The sequence below is a fragment of the Pelodiscus sinensis genome, chromosome 10 (assembly GCF_049634645.1).
Source record: "Pelodiscus sinensis isolate JC-2024 chromosome 10, ASM4963464v1, whole genome shotgun sequence".
NCBI lineage: Eukaryota > Metazoa > Chordata > Testudines > Trionychidae > Pelodiscus > Pelodiscus sinensis.
In genome coordinates, this window is record NC_134720.1 from 55172071 (window position 1) to 55186802 (window position 14732).

At 44.7% G+C, this 14732-nt stretch overlaps 1 protein-coding gene across 3 annotated transcripts in view; it reads right to left on the bottom strand.

Moving 5' to 3' along the window:
* The window catches only part of PPP1R2 (protein phosphatase 1 regulatory inhibitor subunit 2), a 32893-nt gene that overhangs the window by 8717 nt on the left and 9444 nt on the right, over window positions 1-14732 (bottom strand). The window contains exons 2-6 of one of the 3 annotated variants that reach the window (XR_012906345.1): window positions 12569-12676; window positions 10248-10328; window positions 8594-8694; window positions 5732-5914; window positions 1882-2097 (exon numbers count right to left, since the gene is read on the bottom strand). Coding sequence is in view for 1 of the 3 variants with exons in the window: in XM_075938318.1 (XP_075794433.1) it covers window positions 5732-5914; window positions 8594-8694; window positions 10248-10328; window positions 12569-12676 (473 nt within the window). In the remaining 2 variants the exon portion in view is untranslated. The remainder of the gene's footprint in view (window positions 1-1881; window positions 2098-5731; window positions 5915-8593; window positions 8695-10247; window positions 10329-12568; window positions 12677-14732) is intronic. The other 2 variants (XR_012906346.1, XM_075938318.1) reach the window with 2 other exon arrangements.

Below are 14732 nucleotides of genomic sequence, written 5' to 3' on the forward strand. Positions count from 1 at the left end.
CATAGAAGGGGCTTCCTTAAGGGTCCCTGGTATGAACGAAAGCAACCTCCTAGACCCTATAGCACTAGTTCGAGATGCCCAGTAAGGTTACTCCCTTGGAGATATTCCACTCTTCATATGGCCCAAAGTGGTGTGTGCCACCCGGGGCCTCCTTGAAAAAAGCCCATCATAACTTTTAGTTTTGGTATCCCTGAAGAGAAAAGAAATAGCTCTCCTCAGTAGATAGAACAGCAGTCCTAGCTAGTGTTCATGAAGATCTTAGGTGTCACCCTAATGACTGACAAGAGGAAATGCCCAAGGGAGCTCACAGAAGTGAGCGAGGCACCTGAAATGTAGTCAGGTATACTGGTGTCAGTGGTGCTGACAGAAAACGAAGAAGCCAGTGCAAGAGATGGAGCCATGCTGATGATGCATGTTGATTGTGCAGACATGGACACCACTGGTGATGGATGCTGTAACAAGGAAGAGTGGTACCTGCAAACATAAGAGGGTCCACCACTGCAATGAAGGACCCCAAAGTTGACTGCACCAGAGGTAACTGTTCAGCCATGTGGGCCAACAACATCAGAGTCAATGACAATAGTGGAGATACCAATCTTGATGGTTCCGGTGAACATTGGTGTCAGCAGCCAGATTCCAACTCACCAGAGGATTTACTGGAAGCCCTTTTCTGAGGCAAATAGAGTGGGACTTTGAACATCCCTGAGACCCAGATGACAGAAGCTTAGAGTACTTGGAGGAAATCACTGTGGACAAGGAGTGGCATGTCTGTCTGTCTCAAAGTCAGGGCACTTTTTGTAGCTGGAGAGTCCGTCCTCTTGTGGTCAAGGTCCAATTCAGAAAACCACCTGTTTCTTTGTTGTGATACTGAAGAAGATACACACTAAATGCCTCTCAGGTCCCCACCTAAATAAATTAAGCAGATTTTGTGCTACCTGTGACAGGGGTCACAGTCTGGCATGTGGCACACTGCTTAAACCCTGGGTATTTCTTAATATTAAATCCATCAATTCTCGTAACAACATACAATCTAACTCTCCTAAACTATATGAAAATTAAGTGGAACTCTAGACAGTGAGAAAACTCTTTAGAGAAGCTGGTGAACCAAAGCTGAATAGTGCAGGGAGCTCCAACTCTCACCACAGGCAGTAAGAGGGAACCAAGAGAAGTGGTGACAATGCTCTTCTATGTCCTCAGCTCAACACAAGAAGAGAGTTTGGGCACCTGCACCACCGCACGGCACTGCTGGAAAAGTCACCAACTCAAATACAGTGAGTGTTTACTGTCAGTTGAATGTATATGTGCACAATCACCTGAAGAACCACCAACAGTTGTTGCCCACCTATTGGCCTATTACATCTGTAAGCCTCACTGAGGGCTATCCGTTCTCTTAGCATTAGCCTAATTGCAGATGACGTTCCGAAGGATGGTAGGAATTGAAGATATGGACAAGACGTTTACTAATGCAGGTTTGCTTAAAGTTCATTCCCCTTTTATCATTCCTGGCCCCAAACACTGTATGTATAATCAATTGCTCAAAGAAGAGCTTTCAGTCCACCAGTGAAGATAAAACTGGAGAGTTATTGGATTTTCAAAAGAAAAATAAATTAGGCAAATGGAGCAAAAGTGAACCAGATAGTCACCTATTACTTAGAGATTAAAAGGTGGTGAACTATTTCACCAATTAGGCCAAGTGATACAAATGAAAAAATTAACAGCAGGACGTTAAGCAACAAGTCCACTAAAAGGAATCCGTTAGGTTGGGAAAACTCAAGCTGAACTAATTAGGAGAGTTACTGGGACTGGTGGACTGGTAAATAAAGCGTTAGAAAAATGTACAATCAGTCGGGCATGAGCAGTCACTCAAGAATGGATAATTACCGGGTGCAGCTCAGAAGTCGGACTATGAAGCAGAATGAAGTGACGTCAAACAGCAGAGATGTAAAAATGCTGCAAAGGTGTGCTCTTCTTTCCCTGGGAGAATGCAGCTGGGGAGCGGAGCCGTCTCCCTGCTCTATAGCAGGGAGCAGAAAGGTGGTGCTATCTTGAAGCCATGCAGAAAGGCCGCAAAGATGCCTACTGGAGTCGTCCTTTCCCCTAGAGAGTGAAGCTCTAGTAAATGCCATTATATGGCTTAGGATTATGTATTACCATCGAAAGCTAAACAAACAGTGGGTCTGGGAAAGATATAAGACGACTCCGCAGGAGCAATTATTGTGAGCGTTAGCCTCCACCCCCCCGCCCTCCGGTAATACCCACTGTATTCAATTCTATACACGATATTTGAAAATTCTGCAAAATTCTCTATTTTGTCAAAACAACACAATATAAATCATGCCAGTTTCAATTATTTCAAAATATCTTTCAGGAAGGGTGTCTATAACTATACAGATCCAAAAAATAAAGATCCTGGTACTGTTTTTGACAACCTAGAATTCTTTCCTAGGCATATTAATACAGAACGTTGAGTAATTTGTTTAAATCATGATACAGAATTGTATTTCCTGCACCTGTCAGAAGCAGTGAAAAGCTTGGGAGACTTAGGGATAACAAAAAAGCCTGCGTGATCCTGGAAGCCATTGGTCTGGATGGGGGAGTAGACTGGTCGGAAGTTGGGAAGTCTCCCCCATGAAACTCTGGCTGACCCCAAGATTCTCCCAGTCAGGCTCATCTGCCCCTGTCCCCACAGTTCCCACATGCCCATGGGTCCTGAAGCCTTTCTCCATCAACGCCAGGCTCAAAGTTACCGCCCCAGTAGCTCCTGAGAGCACATTCCAGTCCATGCCCCCCACTAGCCATTTTGAATCCCAATCTGTGACCCCACAGGAGTCCTGTGTGGCCCATTCTGGCCTAACAGTCCCTGAACAGGATGTTATGATAAACTTCTACTCCTGGAATTCTGCAGCACTGAGCATGCACAGAATTTTCTTTTTCCTGAGTAAAATATATTCTTGCCCAAGGTGCAGCAGTTCTGCTTTTTGCTCACAGTTGGCTATTTTGGTGCTATAGCAGCCTCTAGTGGGCAAAACGTGGAACTGCAGTACTTGGCCACAAGGATTTTTCTGTCATCAAAATAGGAAGCTATGCTGGGCAGATGAATTCTGTGCACCCTGGGATGCGGATAATAGCAGCACCAAGTCTGTGATTTATAGCCAAGAACTGAAAATAGCAGCTGGGAGCCTAGACCATTTCCATAGAATTTCTCATTTTACACAAGACTCTAGTTCATACGCGGGGTGTTAGCGACTAGTCAGCTATCAGATAGTCACTTCCCTCCCTCCTTGCTGCTTCTATCAGACAGAGGCTGCAAGGGGCGGGGAGCAAGAGCAGGTGTTAAAGCCAGTTCCCCCCAGCACCAACTCTGCAGGGGGCAGGGGAGGCAGAGGCACAGCGGGGAAATGGTGCAAGCAGGGACTGTTCAGTCCCCCTTGGGCGTTTCTGCTTTGGAAACATACAAAAGCCCTCTGGGGATCTTGTACATTTCAGAAGCAGAAGCGCTGCAGGGAGCATGGGACAAGCGAGGACTCAAGCAATCCTCGCTCACCCCGTGCTCTCTGCGGGGGCACCCACCCCCCCTTCCCCGCTGCCTTTATAAGAGACTGGAGGAAGATGGGAGAGAGACAGGAACTGGTGCTGGGGCGAGCCAGTTTAAAAGCCTGTCTCCGCCGGCTCCCCCCCCCCGCACAGCACTATCTCCAGGGTGTCGCCTGCCTATCAGAGGCAGCAGAGCAGGGATAGGGGACACTGCTGCGAAGCAGCCCCTGTCTGTAGGGGTCCCAGCGGCAAGCCCCCCCCCCCCCGTGGATAGAGGCTGTTGCCACAAAGCAACCCCTGTTTGTGGTGGCCAGGACTGTCCGCTGAGAAAAGGAGCTGCTCGATTCAGTGTGAGCCAGGACCGAGCAGTCATGGCAAGCGCTGATTGCTGCATTTTTGCATTTTAAATGTAGTAAGAGTCCTGCGGTTCTAAGTTACTACATTTAAAATACAGAGCCACAGCACAGTGGCGGTTCCAGAGCTGGCACGGGCCAGGACAGTTCATTCCTGACTAAAGTCGGCTCCAGGAGCTACCCCCCCTGCGACTCTGCACAGTGGCACTTATCGACTGATCATACAGTCGATACTAATTGTATTGACTAAATGATTAGGCAGATAATCCCATTTTAACACCCTTAGTCTCTACAGCTGTGAAGAAAAACTTCCAAATATGAACTAGATGTAAACATAGGATCTTCTAGTCTGTAAGCTGCTCGGATATTTCTGCTACAGCTTGCCAAGCAGCAGCAGCTCAGCAACATTAAGATTTCAGAGTCATGGCTACTACAGTCTTGTTCATTTTTCTTAATGTCAGTGGTGCTCTCACATCAATTTCATGATGCCTACAAGTGTTTCAAAGAGCTAAGCTTCAGCAGAAGTAGACAATCATTCTTAATAGGGAGGACACCCCAAATACAACTTGGGGAAGGAACAGAAGAGTACAGTATTGCAGACAAGAAGCGTAGAGATGGAAAGAGAAAACATGCGCTCTCTCTCACCCCAGCAGCTTGAGGTGGTATGAAATTTCACATTTATAGAAAATTGCTAGCGAGAAGCTGATACAAAGACTGGAGACTTGAAACAGATTCCATGAACAACCACCAACTAGAAATCACAGCACTCTTCCAGCAGGTGAGATGGCAAGGAGGCTGGGCTCCTCAGTGCAGATACAAAACAGCTACAAGTTTTGTTTGTCTCTAGGCACTGGACAACTACTTGCTACAGACTAATACACCTGCCCCTCAGACAGAAACACGCCATTTTATAAAATAAAGACACAGACCAATGTCCTAGCAGCTTAGCTGAACAGTTGCACAACTGTAAGTGGAAGATTTTGGCTCTGCTCTGCCACCCTATAGCATTTATGCGGGGTGGCTCCAGGCCACAAGGCGGTATGGCAGCAGAGTGGCAAACAAGCACAGAGGCACTCCTGCATGCTGTGTTTATTTCAGGTATCACTACAGGGCTTGCTCTCACCTCAATAAAAGTTCTGGCATCTGCTGCAACAAGATTCTGTTTATTCAGTGGAAGTATGACTGGTGAGAGAGAACTTCTGAAGTCTTTGAAAGACAGGGGTTTCCTTATCCATTGCGTCATCACGAAGCAGAACCGCTGGGTATGGGCCAACACTACCAATGTGGTGCATTTCCAAAGCTAAGAAATGAGTAGCCCCGTGGCAACTAAGGGCATGTCCACACTGCTGGCTAAAGTAGAGTTAATCTACACAACTTCAGCTATGTTAACTGCATAGCTGATGTCGAAGTAGCTTAACTCAGCTTTTGACGCTGTCTACACAGCAGGAAGTCGAAGGAGGAACACTCTTCCTTTGACTTCCCTTATTCCTCATGAAATCAGGGTTACAGAAGTCGAAGTAAAAAGCCTCATTTCAAAACAACAGGCTTGCTATGTAGACCCACACTCTATTTCGAAATAACATAAGTTACTACTTGTTTTTAAAGTTACAGAATGACACGGCTATCCCTCTGACACGTCCAAAGCTAAGAACTAGATGTCAAGGTGATGCCTAGACACAACAATGATGAATGCTATTTAAATTCAACATAGGGAAAGGGATACTCTCTGCCTTTGGGGCTACATAAGGAGTGGGAGAGAAAGATAAACTGCTTTGCTTTTTAGCACTTTTATCAGTTCAAAGAACCACCATGTTTAAACATGCCTTTGACCAATAGCTGCTTACCAGGTTCAGGGGTTTCTGTATTCATGTTTTCTACTTCTACAGCATCATGCATCTCCTCATCTTCATCATCCTCATCTTCCGCCTCACCATGTAGTTCTTTTGCCATTAGCTGCCTTGCCAATTTAATATTTCGTCCTTCATTGTAGTGCATTTTTCTCTTCATTTCAAACTGCTTCCTTTTTTCTGTAGAAAGAGTGGGAAAAACCATGTTCAACACACAGATTAGGGATGTTAAATATCAAGTAACTGACTATCAAATAGCTGAAGCATTGTGCATCGACTATTCGATTAGTCGATAGGGCGCTTCCGCCTTTGAGGTGTAGCCCTAAGGCTGTTGTTACACTTTAAATGTGAAAGCACAGCATGGAGCCCAGGGTCAGCTGGGGACTGACCCTAGGCTCTGTGTGGCGCTGTCACTTCTAAACGCTATGGGGAGCCCAACGTCAGGTTTCAAACGTTTCAAAGCGTCAGCACCGCACAGAGCCCGGAGTCAGCAGGGGAGTCCCCAGTTGATCTCGGGCTCCACGTGGCGCTGCCGCTTTGAAATGCTGTGTGCAGCCTGGGGACAACCCAGCTAGCTCTGGGCTGCATGCGGTGTTTCAAAGTGGTAGTGCTGCATGCAGCCCGGAGCCTGACCCCAGGCTCCACATGGTGCTGCCACTTTGAAGTACCCCTTCCTCTTCCCCCAGAAACTCTTTCTGATAGAGGCAGGAAGGGGGGGGGGGGGGGGGAGAGAGGAACTAGTCAACTAGCCTGTCGACTATCCGATGAGCATTTGCTTATCTTATAGTTGACTAGTCCTTCACATCCCTTACACAGATATATTTTTACATTAGTTCTTTGGAATGATTCCAACATTGCACTGTTTGCGAGATAGGAGTTGCCTCTCCTGGAGCGGATGCAATCTTTGTGTCATGTAAGTTATTGTATGTTTTGCTTTAAGTAATTAGTTTAAAGTACTTTATGGAAGGATGCTATCAAACTGACAATTAATAAGGTATCCATAAAATTTTTCCAAGTGAAAATAAATCTCAGAGGAGTGGGGCACAACTTACTCCTCACATACCTTTGCTAGGGGATCATCTGTTTTGGGAAGATTTAGAGATACAGCACCAGGACACATGGGGAAAACAATTTAAGAATTAGATTTGTTGCTACTTAATTATCTGTAAACACTTATGTTTGGTAGAGGTGATACTAATAAGGAAGAAGGAAAAGAAGGAAATCTGACTGTATTGAGGGTATTTTATAAGACTGAGTTGTGCTCACCAAACACATGTGACTTGACATGGACCAAATAAAAACATATGGGAATGTTTCATTCAGTGAATTAAAAGGCGTAGTGCCTTCTTGTTCAGCAATTTAAGACTAGCCTCATCTTAGTCCTATGGACAACTTGAACAAATCACTGCAGAGTCTAGCAGATCAAGCCCTACAGCTGGCTTAACTTGCTTGCCTGCTAACTGCCAAGAGTCAGCCACCAGGAACCGTTTTACCAAATGGAGAAGAAAAGCTCTTTCCACACACCCACCTAAGATCCTAGCCCCAGAAACTCACATCCTACATTTTTCCTATAAAATAGATATTGGCTTAGGTTATGGCAATTCACCACAATCATATTAATCTTTACTTCTTGACAGTCTCATGCACAGCTTCAATTTCCTTGTTAGAATCTGAACGTTAAGTTTCATTTTTGGACATGCAGTGTGGAACCAGAAAAAACAAGAAACAGCAGTACAGGTTGACCCTCTGTGGTCCGGGACACTCTGGTCCAGCAACATCTGTGGTCTAACAGGACCAGAGAGCCCCAGCCAGCGAGGTTGCCAGCAGCTGGCAGCCCACAGGGTCAGTGGGTCCAGAAAAGAGACCCGCCAGCCAGGAGACGGGCCGGCAGCCCAGAGAGGAGCCTCACCAGTAGGCTGGGAGCAATGCACTGGCCAGGGCCACAGCCAGGAGGAGAGCCCCTGGAGAGTCCAAGGCCTAACTTCCCCTGTCCAGCAAACTCCCTTGTTGGGACCAGGGAAGCCCAACCTGTATCTCTCTACAATCAACACCCGGGTTTGTACCCCAAGATGTTTCATTGCTTTACTATTTTGTTAAAATGCTATAAGCCAAATTAATTCAGAGTAGTGTCTGCTTTGAAGCTGTACTGAGAGATCCTATTTAGGGATCACTATGAATAGCCTGCTAGCTCCTCTCCCAGCTGATTCATAGAATTACATTGGCTAGAAAGTATAGGTGCTTTTCCTGCCCATTAAGAGGCAGAAGTGATACACAGCTAGCAAGAGACAGTTATTTGTAATTCAGTGTAGGGCTGTAAACCACAGTTGAACTAACCAAACTTGATTAATAAGCTTTAATTACAAATATCTGTAATGAAAAATAAGTGAGCTCTGTACGCATTGTATTGTAACAGAAATATCTTAAAAATGTGAAAAACATCCACAAATATTTAAATAAATGGTATTCTATTATTAACAGTGTGATTAATCACAAACTTTTAATGTTGAGATTAATCACTTTTTTTAATCACTTGACAAGCCCTAACAAAGTCCAACTGAAAGGTGTGCTGATTAAGTGGTAACCTTCTAAAACAGAACCATCTGTGGCTCAATAAACAAGCACTTTTGGAAACTACTCCCATGGACTCATCCTACAATAAGAGCTCCTTTGAAACAAGAGAGTCTCATCCTTATGAACTTGCTCTCAGACTAGTATAATGGATGCAATTCAATCTAACCAAACTTGGAAGTATCAAAGGCAATAAGGAATCCAAGTCACCTCTAGAAAGACTGTTTCTCCAGTTTTAGATCACAGCATCCTTCTAACTACTCAGAATTTAGCAGAAAAAATAAAACCTACCCCGTTCTTCAGGTGTTAACTCTTCATCATCATCCTCATCCTCGCTGTACACTTCTTGAGCTAGAATCCTGGGTCCTTTACCTTCAGCTGCCACTGCTAACCTAACCAAAAGGCACAGGAAGAAGTGCTGAAGCAGCATATCAATGGCTCACAATTAAGTACTTAGCCTGTATATATTGTGATGCCGTCAGGCTGGCTACAAGGAAGTAACAGAAAGCAGGGTATATTAAACAAGCCCCCGTCTCCTTGGTAACCAAACAAGGTACTTCATGGTAATTAAAATACCTGGAGGCCATCAACAATCTGCTAGAAGGAGTTGGGACAGGTTTATTGGGACACCTGGAGCCAATCAAGGACTGGCTAAAAGCATGCCCCTTCAGTCAGTTCAAGAGTTGTGGGAGGAGGGCATGGTGCAGGAGAGCAGAAATAGTAAAGATACTGTCACATACCAGGAGGAACCTCTACAGGTACAGACAAAGGGCAAGAAAAGCCCTGCCCAGGAAAAAGCCTTTTCAGGCCCCAAAAGTTTGAGGGAAGTAAACCCCTGATAGAAGGGGAAAGACTGAGTTAAGAAATTCAGTGTGATTGCCTCCATATCCAGAGAGAACACCAGAGACAAAGAGATTGTTTCCTTCCCCTTGGTATGTCCCTGAGGCTATGTCTAGACTGCAAGCCTCTTTCGAAAGATAGCGTCTAGACTGCACGCGGAATTTCGAAAAAGCAAGCCGCTTTTTCGAAAGAAAGCACCCAGTGAGTCTGGATGCTCTCTTTCTAAAAAGCCTGTTTGCTTTCAAGAACGCCTTCTTTCGAAAGAAAGCGTTCTTCCTCGTGGAATTAGGTTTACCACCGTCGAAAGAAAAGCCGCATTCTTTCGATTTAATTTCGAAAGAACGTGGCTGTAGTCTAGACGCAGGTGAAGTTTTTTCGAAAAAAGGCTACTTTTTTCAAAAAAAAACCCTGAGTCTGGACACAGCCTGAGAGTAGCTAAATCGGACTGTGGCTTGCCCCTGAAGTAAAGGGGGTTAGGAAACTGTAGTGAGCCATTGAGGCGAGCAATTAGACAGGGAGTTGCTGTTTTCCCCAGACAGGGAGAGGTGCTTCCCTGGAAGCACAGGACCAATTGTGAGGAATTAGGAATTTTGTCACAGTATACCTAAAAAACCCTCCTGGTATATATAATAAAGATATTTAGCACTAGTATCTCATGTTACAATTGAGCTAGTGAACATGTACCCGTGCACACGGTTAACCTTCACAGTTACAAAAGCAGAAGGGGAACTGTGTGTATCAGAGGCAGCAGGGGAGGGGGGGGGAGTAAACTGGAGTGCACCTAGAGTCGGATTTTAAGCCACTGCCTCCTCAGAGGCAGCAGCAGCAGGGGGCTTTGAACAAGGTGGGAGCTCGTGTGTGAAGTGCAAATGCTGAAAATTTCAGCAGTTACACGTTTACAAAAACAAATGCATTTTAACATCTCTAGCTGAGTAAGTTTGTTTTCACTAGTGCTACTCACATTAGATGCTGCTACTAATCATGAGTATTCATGGAAACTTCTGGCTCTTACAGAAAACAGTAACATCTACCAGAAACCAAGAAGGTACTGTAAAGACGGACAATCTTCAAATTTCGTTAACATTCTGCTGCAACCATCACTTACTTTTTAGCTAACACATCTGCTGTTATGGGTTCATTCAATTCTGAATCACTCACTGCATCTTCATCATCCTCTCCTACCATACTAGAAAGACAAAAGTGCACAAGAATTAATTCTAAAAGATCACTACTAAGCTATATTATCAGAAATTATTTTAGTTCAACTATTTCTTTAATACTTGATTCCAGGTTTTTTCTTTTTCTGGTTTAAATATTTTGATGCAAATAGTAGTGTTTCCTGTTACACACAGTTTAAAGCTGTAATCTTTAGACAGAATTACAAAAAAACTGTAAAGCTTAAAACATTCAAAGCTTCTCAAAATCAATTTATTCCTATTAAAAATAGTACAAACTATTCAGCATAAGCCAGCGATTCCCTAACTTTTTGGCCTGTGGCCCACCCAGCTCAACGCAAACCTTTCTATGGCTCACTAGCTGTTAATGGAAACTTGACATTAATTATGTAATTACATCTGAGCCATTTTGCTAGTGCTGAAATAGGGATGTTAAATTTAGTTTAATCAACTAATCAATTAGCCATTAAGCGGAGGAGCTGCAGCAGGGTTAACTGCTGGCCAAGGAATTAACTCCACTGCAGCTCTTCTTTTTAAATGTATTAAGAGCCTGTTGGCTCTTAATACATTTAAAAGGCTAAAGCACAGCAGTGGGGACCCAGTATGAGCCAGGAATCAGATGTCACCGTTTGCCTCGGACCTCTCCTCCCTCCGCTGCATTTCTGATTTTTAAATGTATTAAGAGCCAGTAGGCTCTTAATACATTCAAAAAGCAGAGGTGCAGCATCTGGGACTGGGCACAAGCCGGGAATCAGCTGATTCCAGGCTCATGCCCAGTCCCTGCTACTTCCCTGTTTTCCCTACCCCCCATGGAGACAGTGCTGGGGGCATTTTTAAGCTGGCTCCCTCCAGCACCAGCTCCTGCTCCCCTCCCACCCTTGCTGCCTCTGCTTTTCCTTATTGGATAGTCAACTAGTTGCCTGCATCTCTATACTGCAGCTAGGGAAAATGGTTTAATTTAAATAGTAAGAAAGGAAATATTAATCAAAATGATTAAACAGACGAAGCACTTTAACTTTCTCATGTTAGTTTACCAAACTTTATTTTAAATAAAGTAAAATATTAATTTATGTACAACACAAAATCTTTCAACTTTGTCTTTATTTATGGCAGGGGTGGGGAACCTTTTTTGGGTCAGGATCTACTGACCACAGAAAAATCAGTTGGGGGCACTGCAAGTGAAGCAAAAATAACCCCTCCAAAAAAAACCAACCCTCACTGATGTAGCCCCCAACTGAGAGACCCCACTCCTCCCTGTCCCTCTACCCATGGGGCTGGAGTGCCAGAGGACTGAGGTTCAGGGCTTCCCATAGGCCAAATTAACTCTTTTTGGGGTTCCGAGGTGAGTGGATTTTATAGCCCCCCCCAGGCTCTTGGGTGGGGTCAGTAATAAGGGGTTCAGTGTGTAGAACAGGGAGAGAGATATGGATGGGGATGTAGGATCTGGGTGGGAGGTGGAGTGCAGGAGCAGGCTGAGAGTAGGGTGTCTGGCCAGGGAGTGGGAGCAGGAGCAAGGGAGGGCACAGAGTCTGGCCAGAAGGGAGGGTGCAGGAGCAGGCCTGGGGGTGCAAGGTCTTGGTGTGTGTGTTTGAGAGAGGGAGACACTTACTTGCTTTTGCACCCTGCACTGCTCCCAGGGCTCCCTGTCCCAGGCACAGCATCCTGACACTCTCACTGGCCAGATTCCAGACAATGGGAGTAGAGGAGAAAGCCTCCAGGGAGTGCGCCCATGCACTGCTGTTCTCCCAGCAGCACACAGAGCCACTTCTGGCCCCACTTCTTCCACATAAGCCGGATCCAGCAGGGAGACTCGGGACTTTCTATGCCCATCCCCATCAGGAAGCCGGTGCTGGTGCTCCAACCTTATGAGGGGGCATGAGGCTGGAGCAACAGTGCAGGCTCCCCACTGCAGGGGGAGAGAGGAGCCGAGCTGGAGCCACAGCCCACCTGCAAGGCATCCAGGGACCACTAGTGCTCCATGGACCCCAATGTAAGAACCACTGACATAAGCCTGCATTTAAAGCATGGAGTGTACTTCCAAAAGTACCCCTACAGTTCTCCCATCTAAAATTGCATAAGCCCATCACTTAAAGGTTCAGATGGACTATACAAAGCCTGTCATGCCACCAGCTACCATGCTAGTGGATCAAGTGGCATTTACAAGCTGACATATGCTGCTAGGCCATTCAGGAAAAACCAAGTATTCTGTTATACTCAGGTCATTAAAGAAAAGACGTTTAAGTGGGTTTACCTATGGTAGGGAGTGCTTGGTTCATCTATTTTCATTAAACCATAGTCCTTGCCTGCTGGATGGTACGTAGCTAGGATATTCATTTCATCCCACTTCTGGGACTTTTTACTGAAATGAGAAAAAGAACGTCTCACCATATGCTAAAAGACGTTTTATTCTGTTTTGACAAGGAAGCAGAACGTGCAGGTCCTCCTTCAGTTTCCATTCCCTGATCTGTACAAATAGTGAAAGGCCACGACAGATGTGTGTTCCCACTCAAACACAGAGTCCTCGAGCAGCTCTATAGAGCTAAACTCCAATCATATTCACGTTTAAAAAACCCCACTGTAAATGCACTAATTGAATCATAGAATCCAAGAGCTGGAGGAGACCTCAGGAGTCATCGAGTCCAGCCTCCTGCCCAAAGCAGGACCAACCCAACTCAATCAACCCAGCCAGGACTTGGTCAATGCAGTTGCATAATATAAATCACCAGCCTGCCTTTTTACTCATGCTCCAAACTAGGGTTGTAAATGGGCAGGGCTCAACAAACCGCTGATTCTACTCGCCTGTGGCGAATAGATTTCAGCCAGTCGCTCTGTGCGCCCCATTCACCAATTTGGCCCAGGCACGGTGCAGGGCTGGCGAGTAGCTCTCACCCCTGTTTGTCAAGCCCTGTAAATGGGGGTAACCAATTACCCAGTAACCATCACACTCACCGGCTGATGCTTACTAGTAATCAGTTAACTGGCGGCGGCGGGGGGGTTGGAGACACCAGCAGCCACACCCAGAGGTTATTTGTGTAATTGACAAGATTTTGATCAGTTACACAGTTAATTTTTTTTTTAAACATTTTTTAACATCTCTACCACAAACACAACCAAGTTTGGCCAAGTGAGTTACCCCTGCAATTCTGTCTCCCTAGACTAAGGAGCCTATCATTCCTCTATTCAAGCATTGTCTTGTTAATAACCAATCCACATGATAGAATTCTTGGAAACCTATTCTTTCATCTACTCTTCATTTTCTTAATAAAGTACTGCTCACAACAGTTACAGACACCTGTTTTCACTCACCTCTTCACCTACACAGGGAGCTGCCATCAGACTCTGTTGCAGATCCATTATTAGTAATCTATCCACCCGGCAGAAACCTGCCTACCAAGTCAAACAGCACCCTGGTTAATGTTTCTTTCACCAACCTAAGGAGTAGGAATTCCAGCTAGGGTTGCCCAAGGATTCATATAGTCATTAGTCCAGCAAAGATTAACATGTAGTCAACATCAAGCCTTCAAACTATTCTGGTAAGAATTTTCACAGTGTACAAGAGCATACTTTCTGTACCTGCTTAGCCACACAAGCACCAGAAAGACAGGAAAGGGGAAGTGATACCAGGTGGCAGACTTAAAAAAAAGATGACTCTTTTAGGACTTGTCTATGCATCGAAGTTTCCTAACAGAACTATAGTATAACTCTACATGTAGACACTATCAGAAAGATAGAACAGGTCGTGCTAGTGGGGGAGTGGCACTATATGTAAAAGAAAATGTAGAATCAAATGAAGTAAAAATCTTAAATGAAACAATGTCCCACAGAATCTCTATGGATAGCAATTCCTTTCTCTAATAAGAATATACCAGTATGGATTTATTATCAACCACCTAACCAGGACAGTGATAGTGATTTAAGTATTTCCAAGGGAGATTAGAGAAGCTATAAATATAAAAAACTCAATAATTATTTAGTGGGGGATTTCAATTATCCCCATATTGACTGGCTACAGATCACCTCAACACGGGATGCAGAGATAAAATTTCTTGACACCTCAAATGATTGTTTCTTGGCGCAGCCAGTTCTGGAACCCACAAGGGGAGAGGCTATTCTTGATTTAATCCTAAATGGAGCACAAGATCTGGTCCAAGAGGTAAACATAACTGGACCGCTTGGAAATAGCAACCATAATGTAATAAAATTTAACATCCCTGTGCTGAAAAAAACACCACAGAGGCCCAACATTGTGGCATTTAATTTCAGAAAGGGGAATTACACAAAAATGAGAATAGTTAAACAGAAATTAAAAGGTACAATGACAAAAGTAAAATCCCTGCAAGCTGCATGGAAACTTTTCAAAGACACCATAATAGAAGCCCAATAGAAATGTATATCCCAAAATAAAATATCCAGTA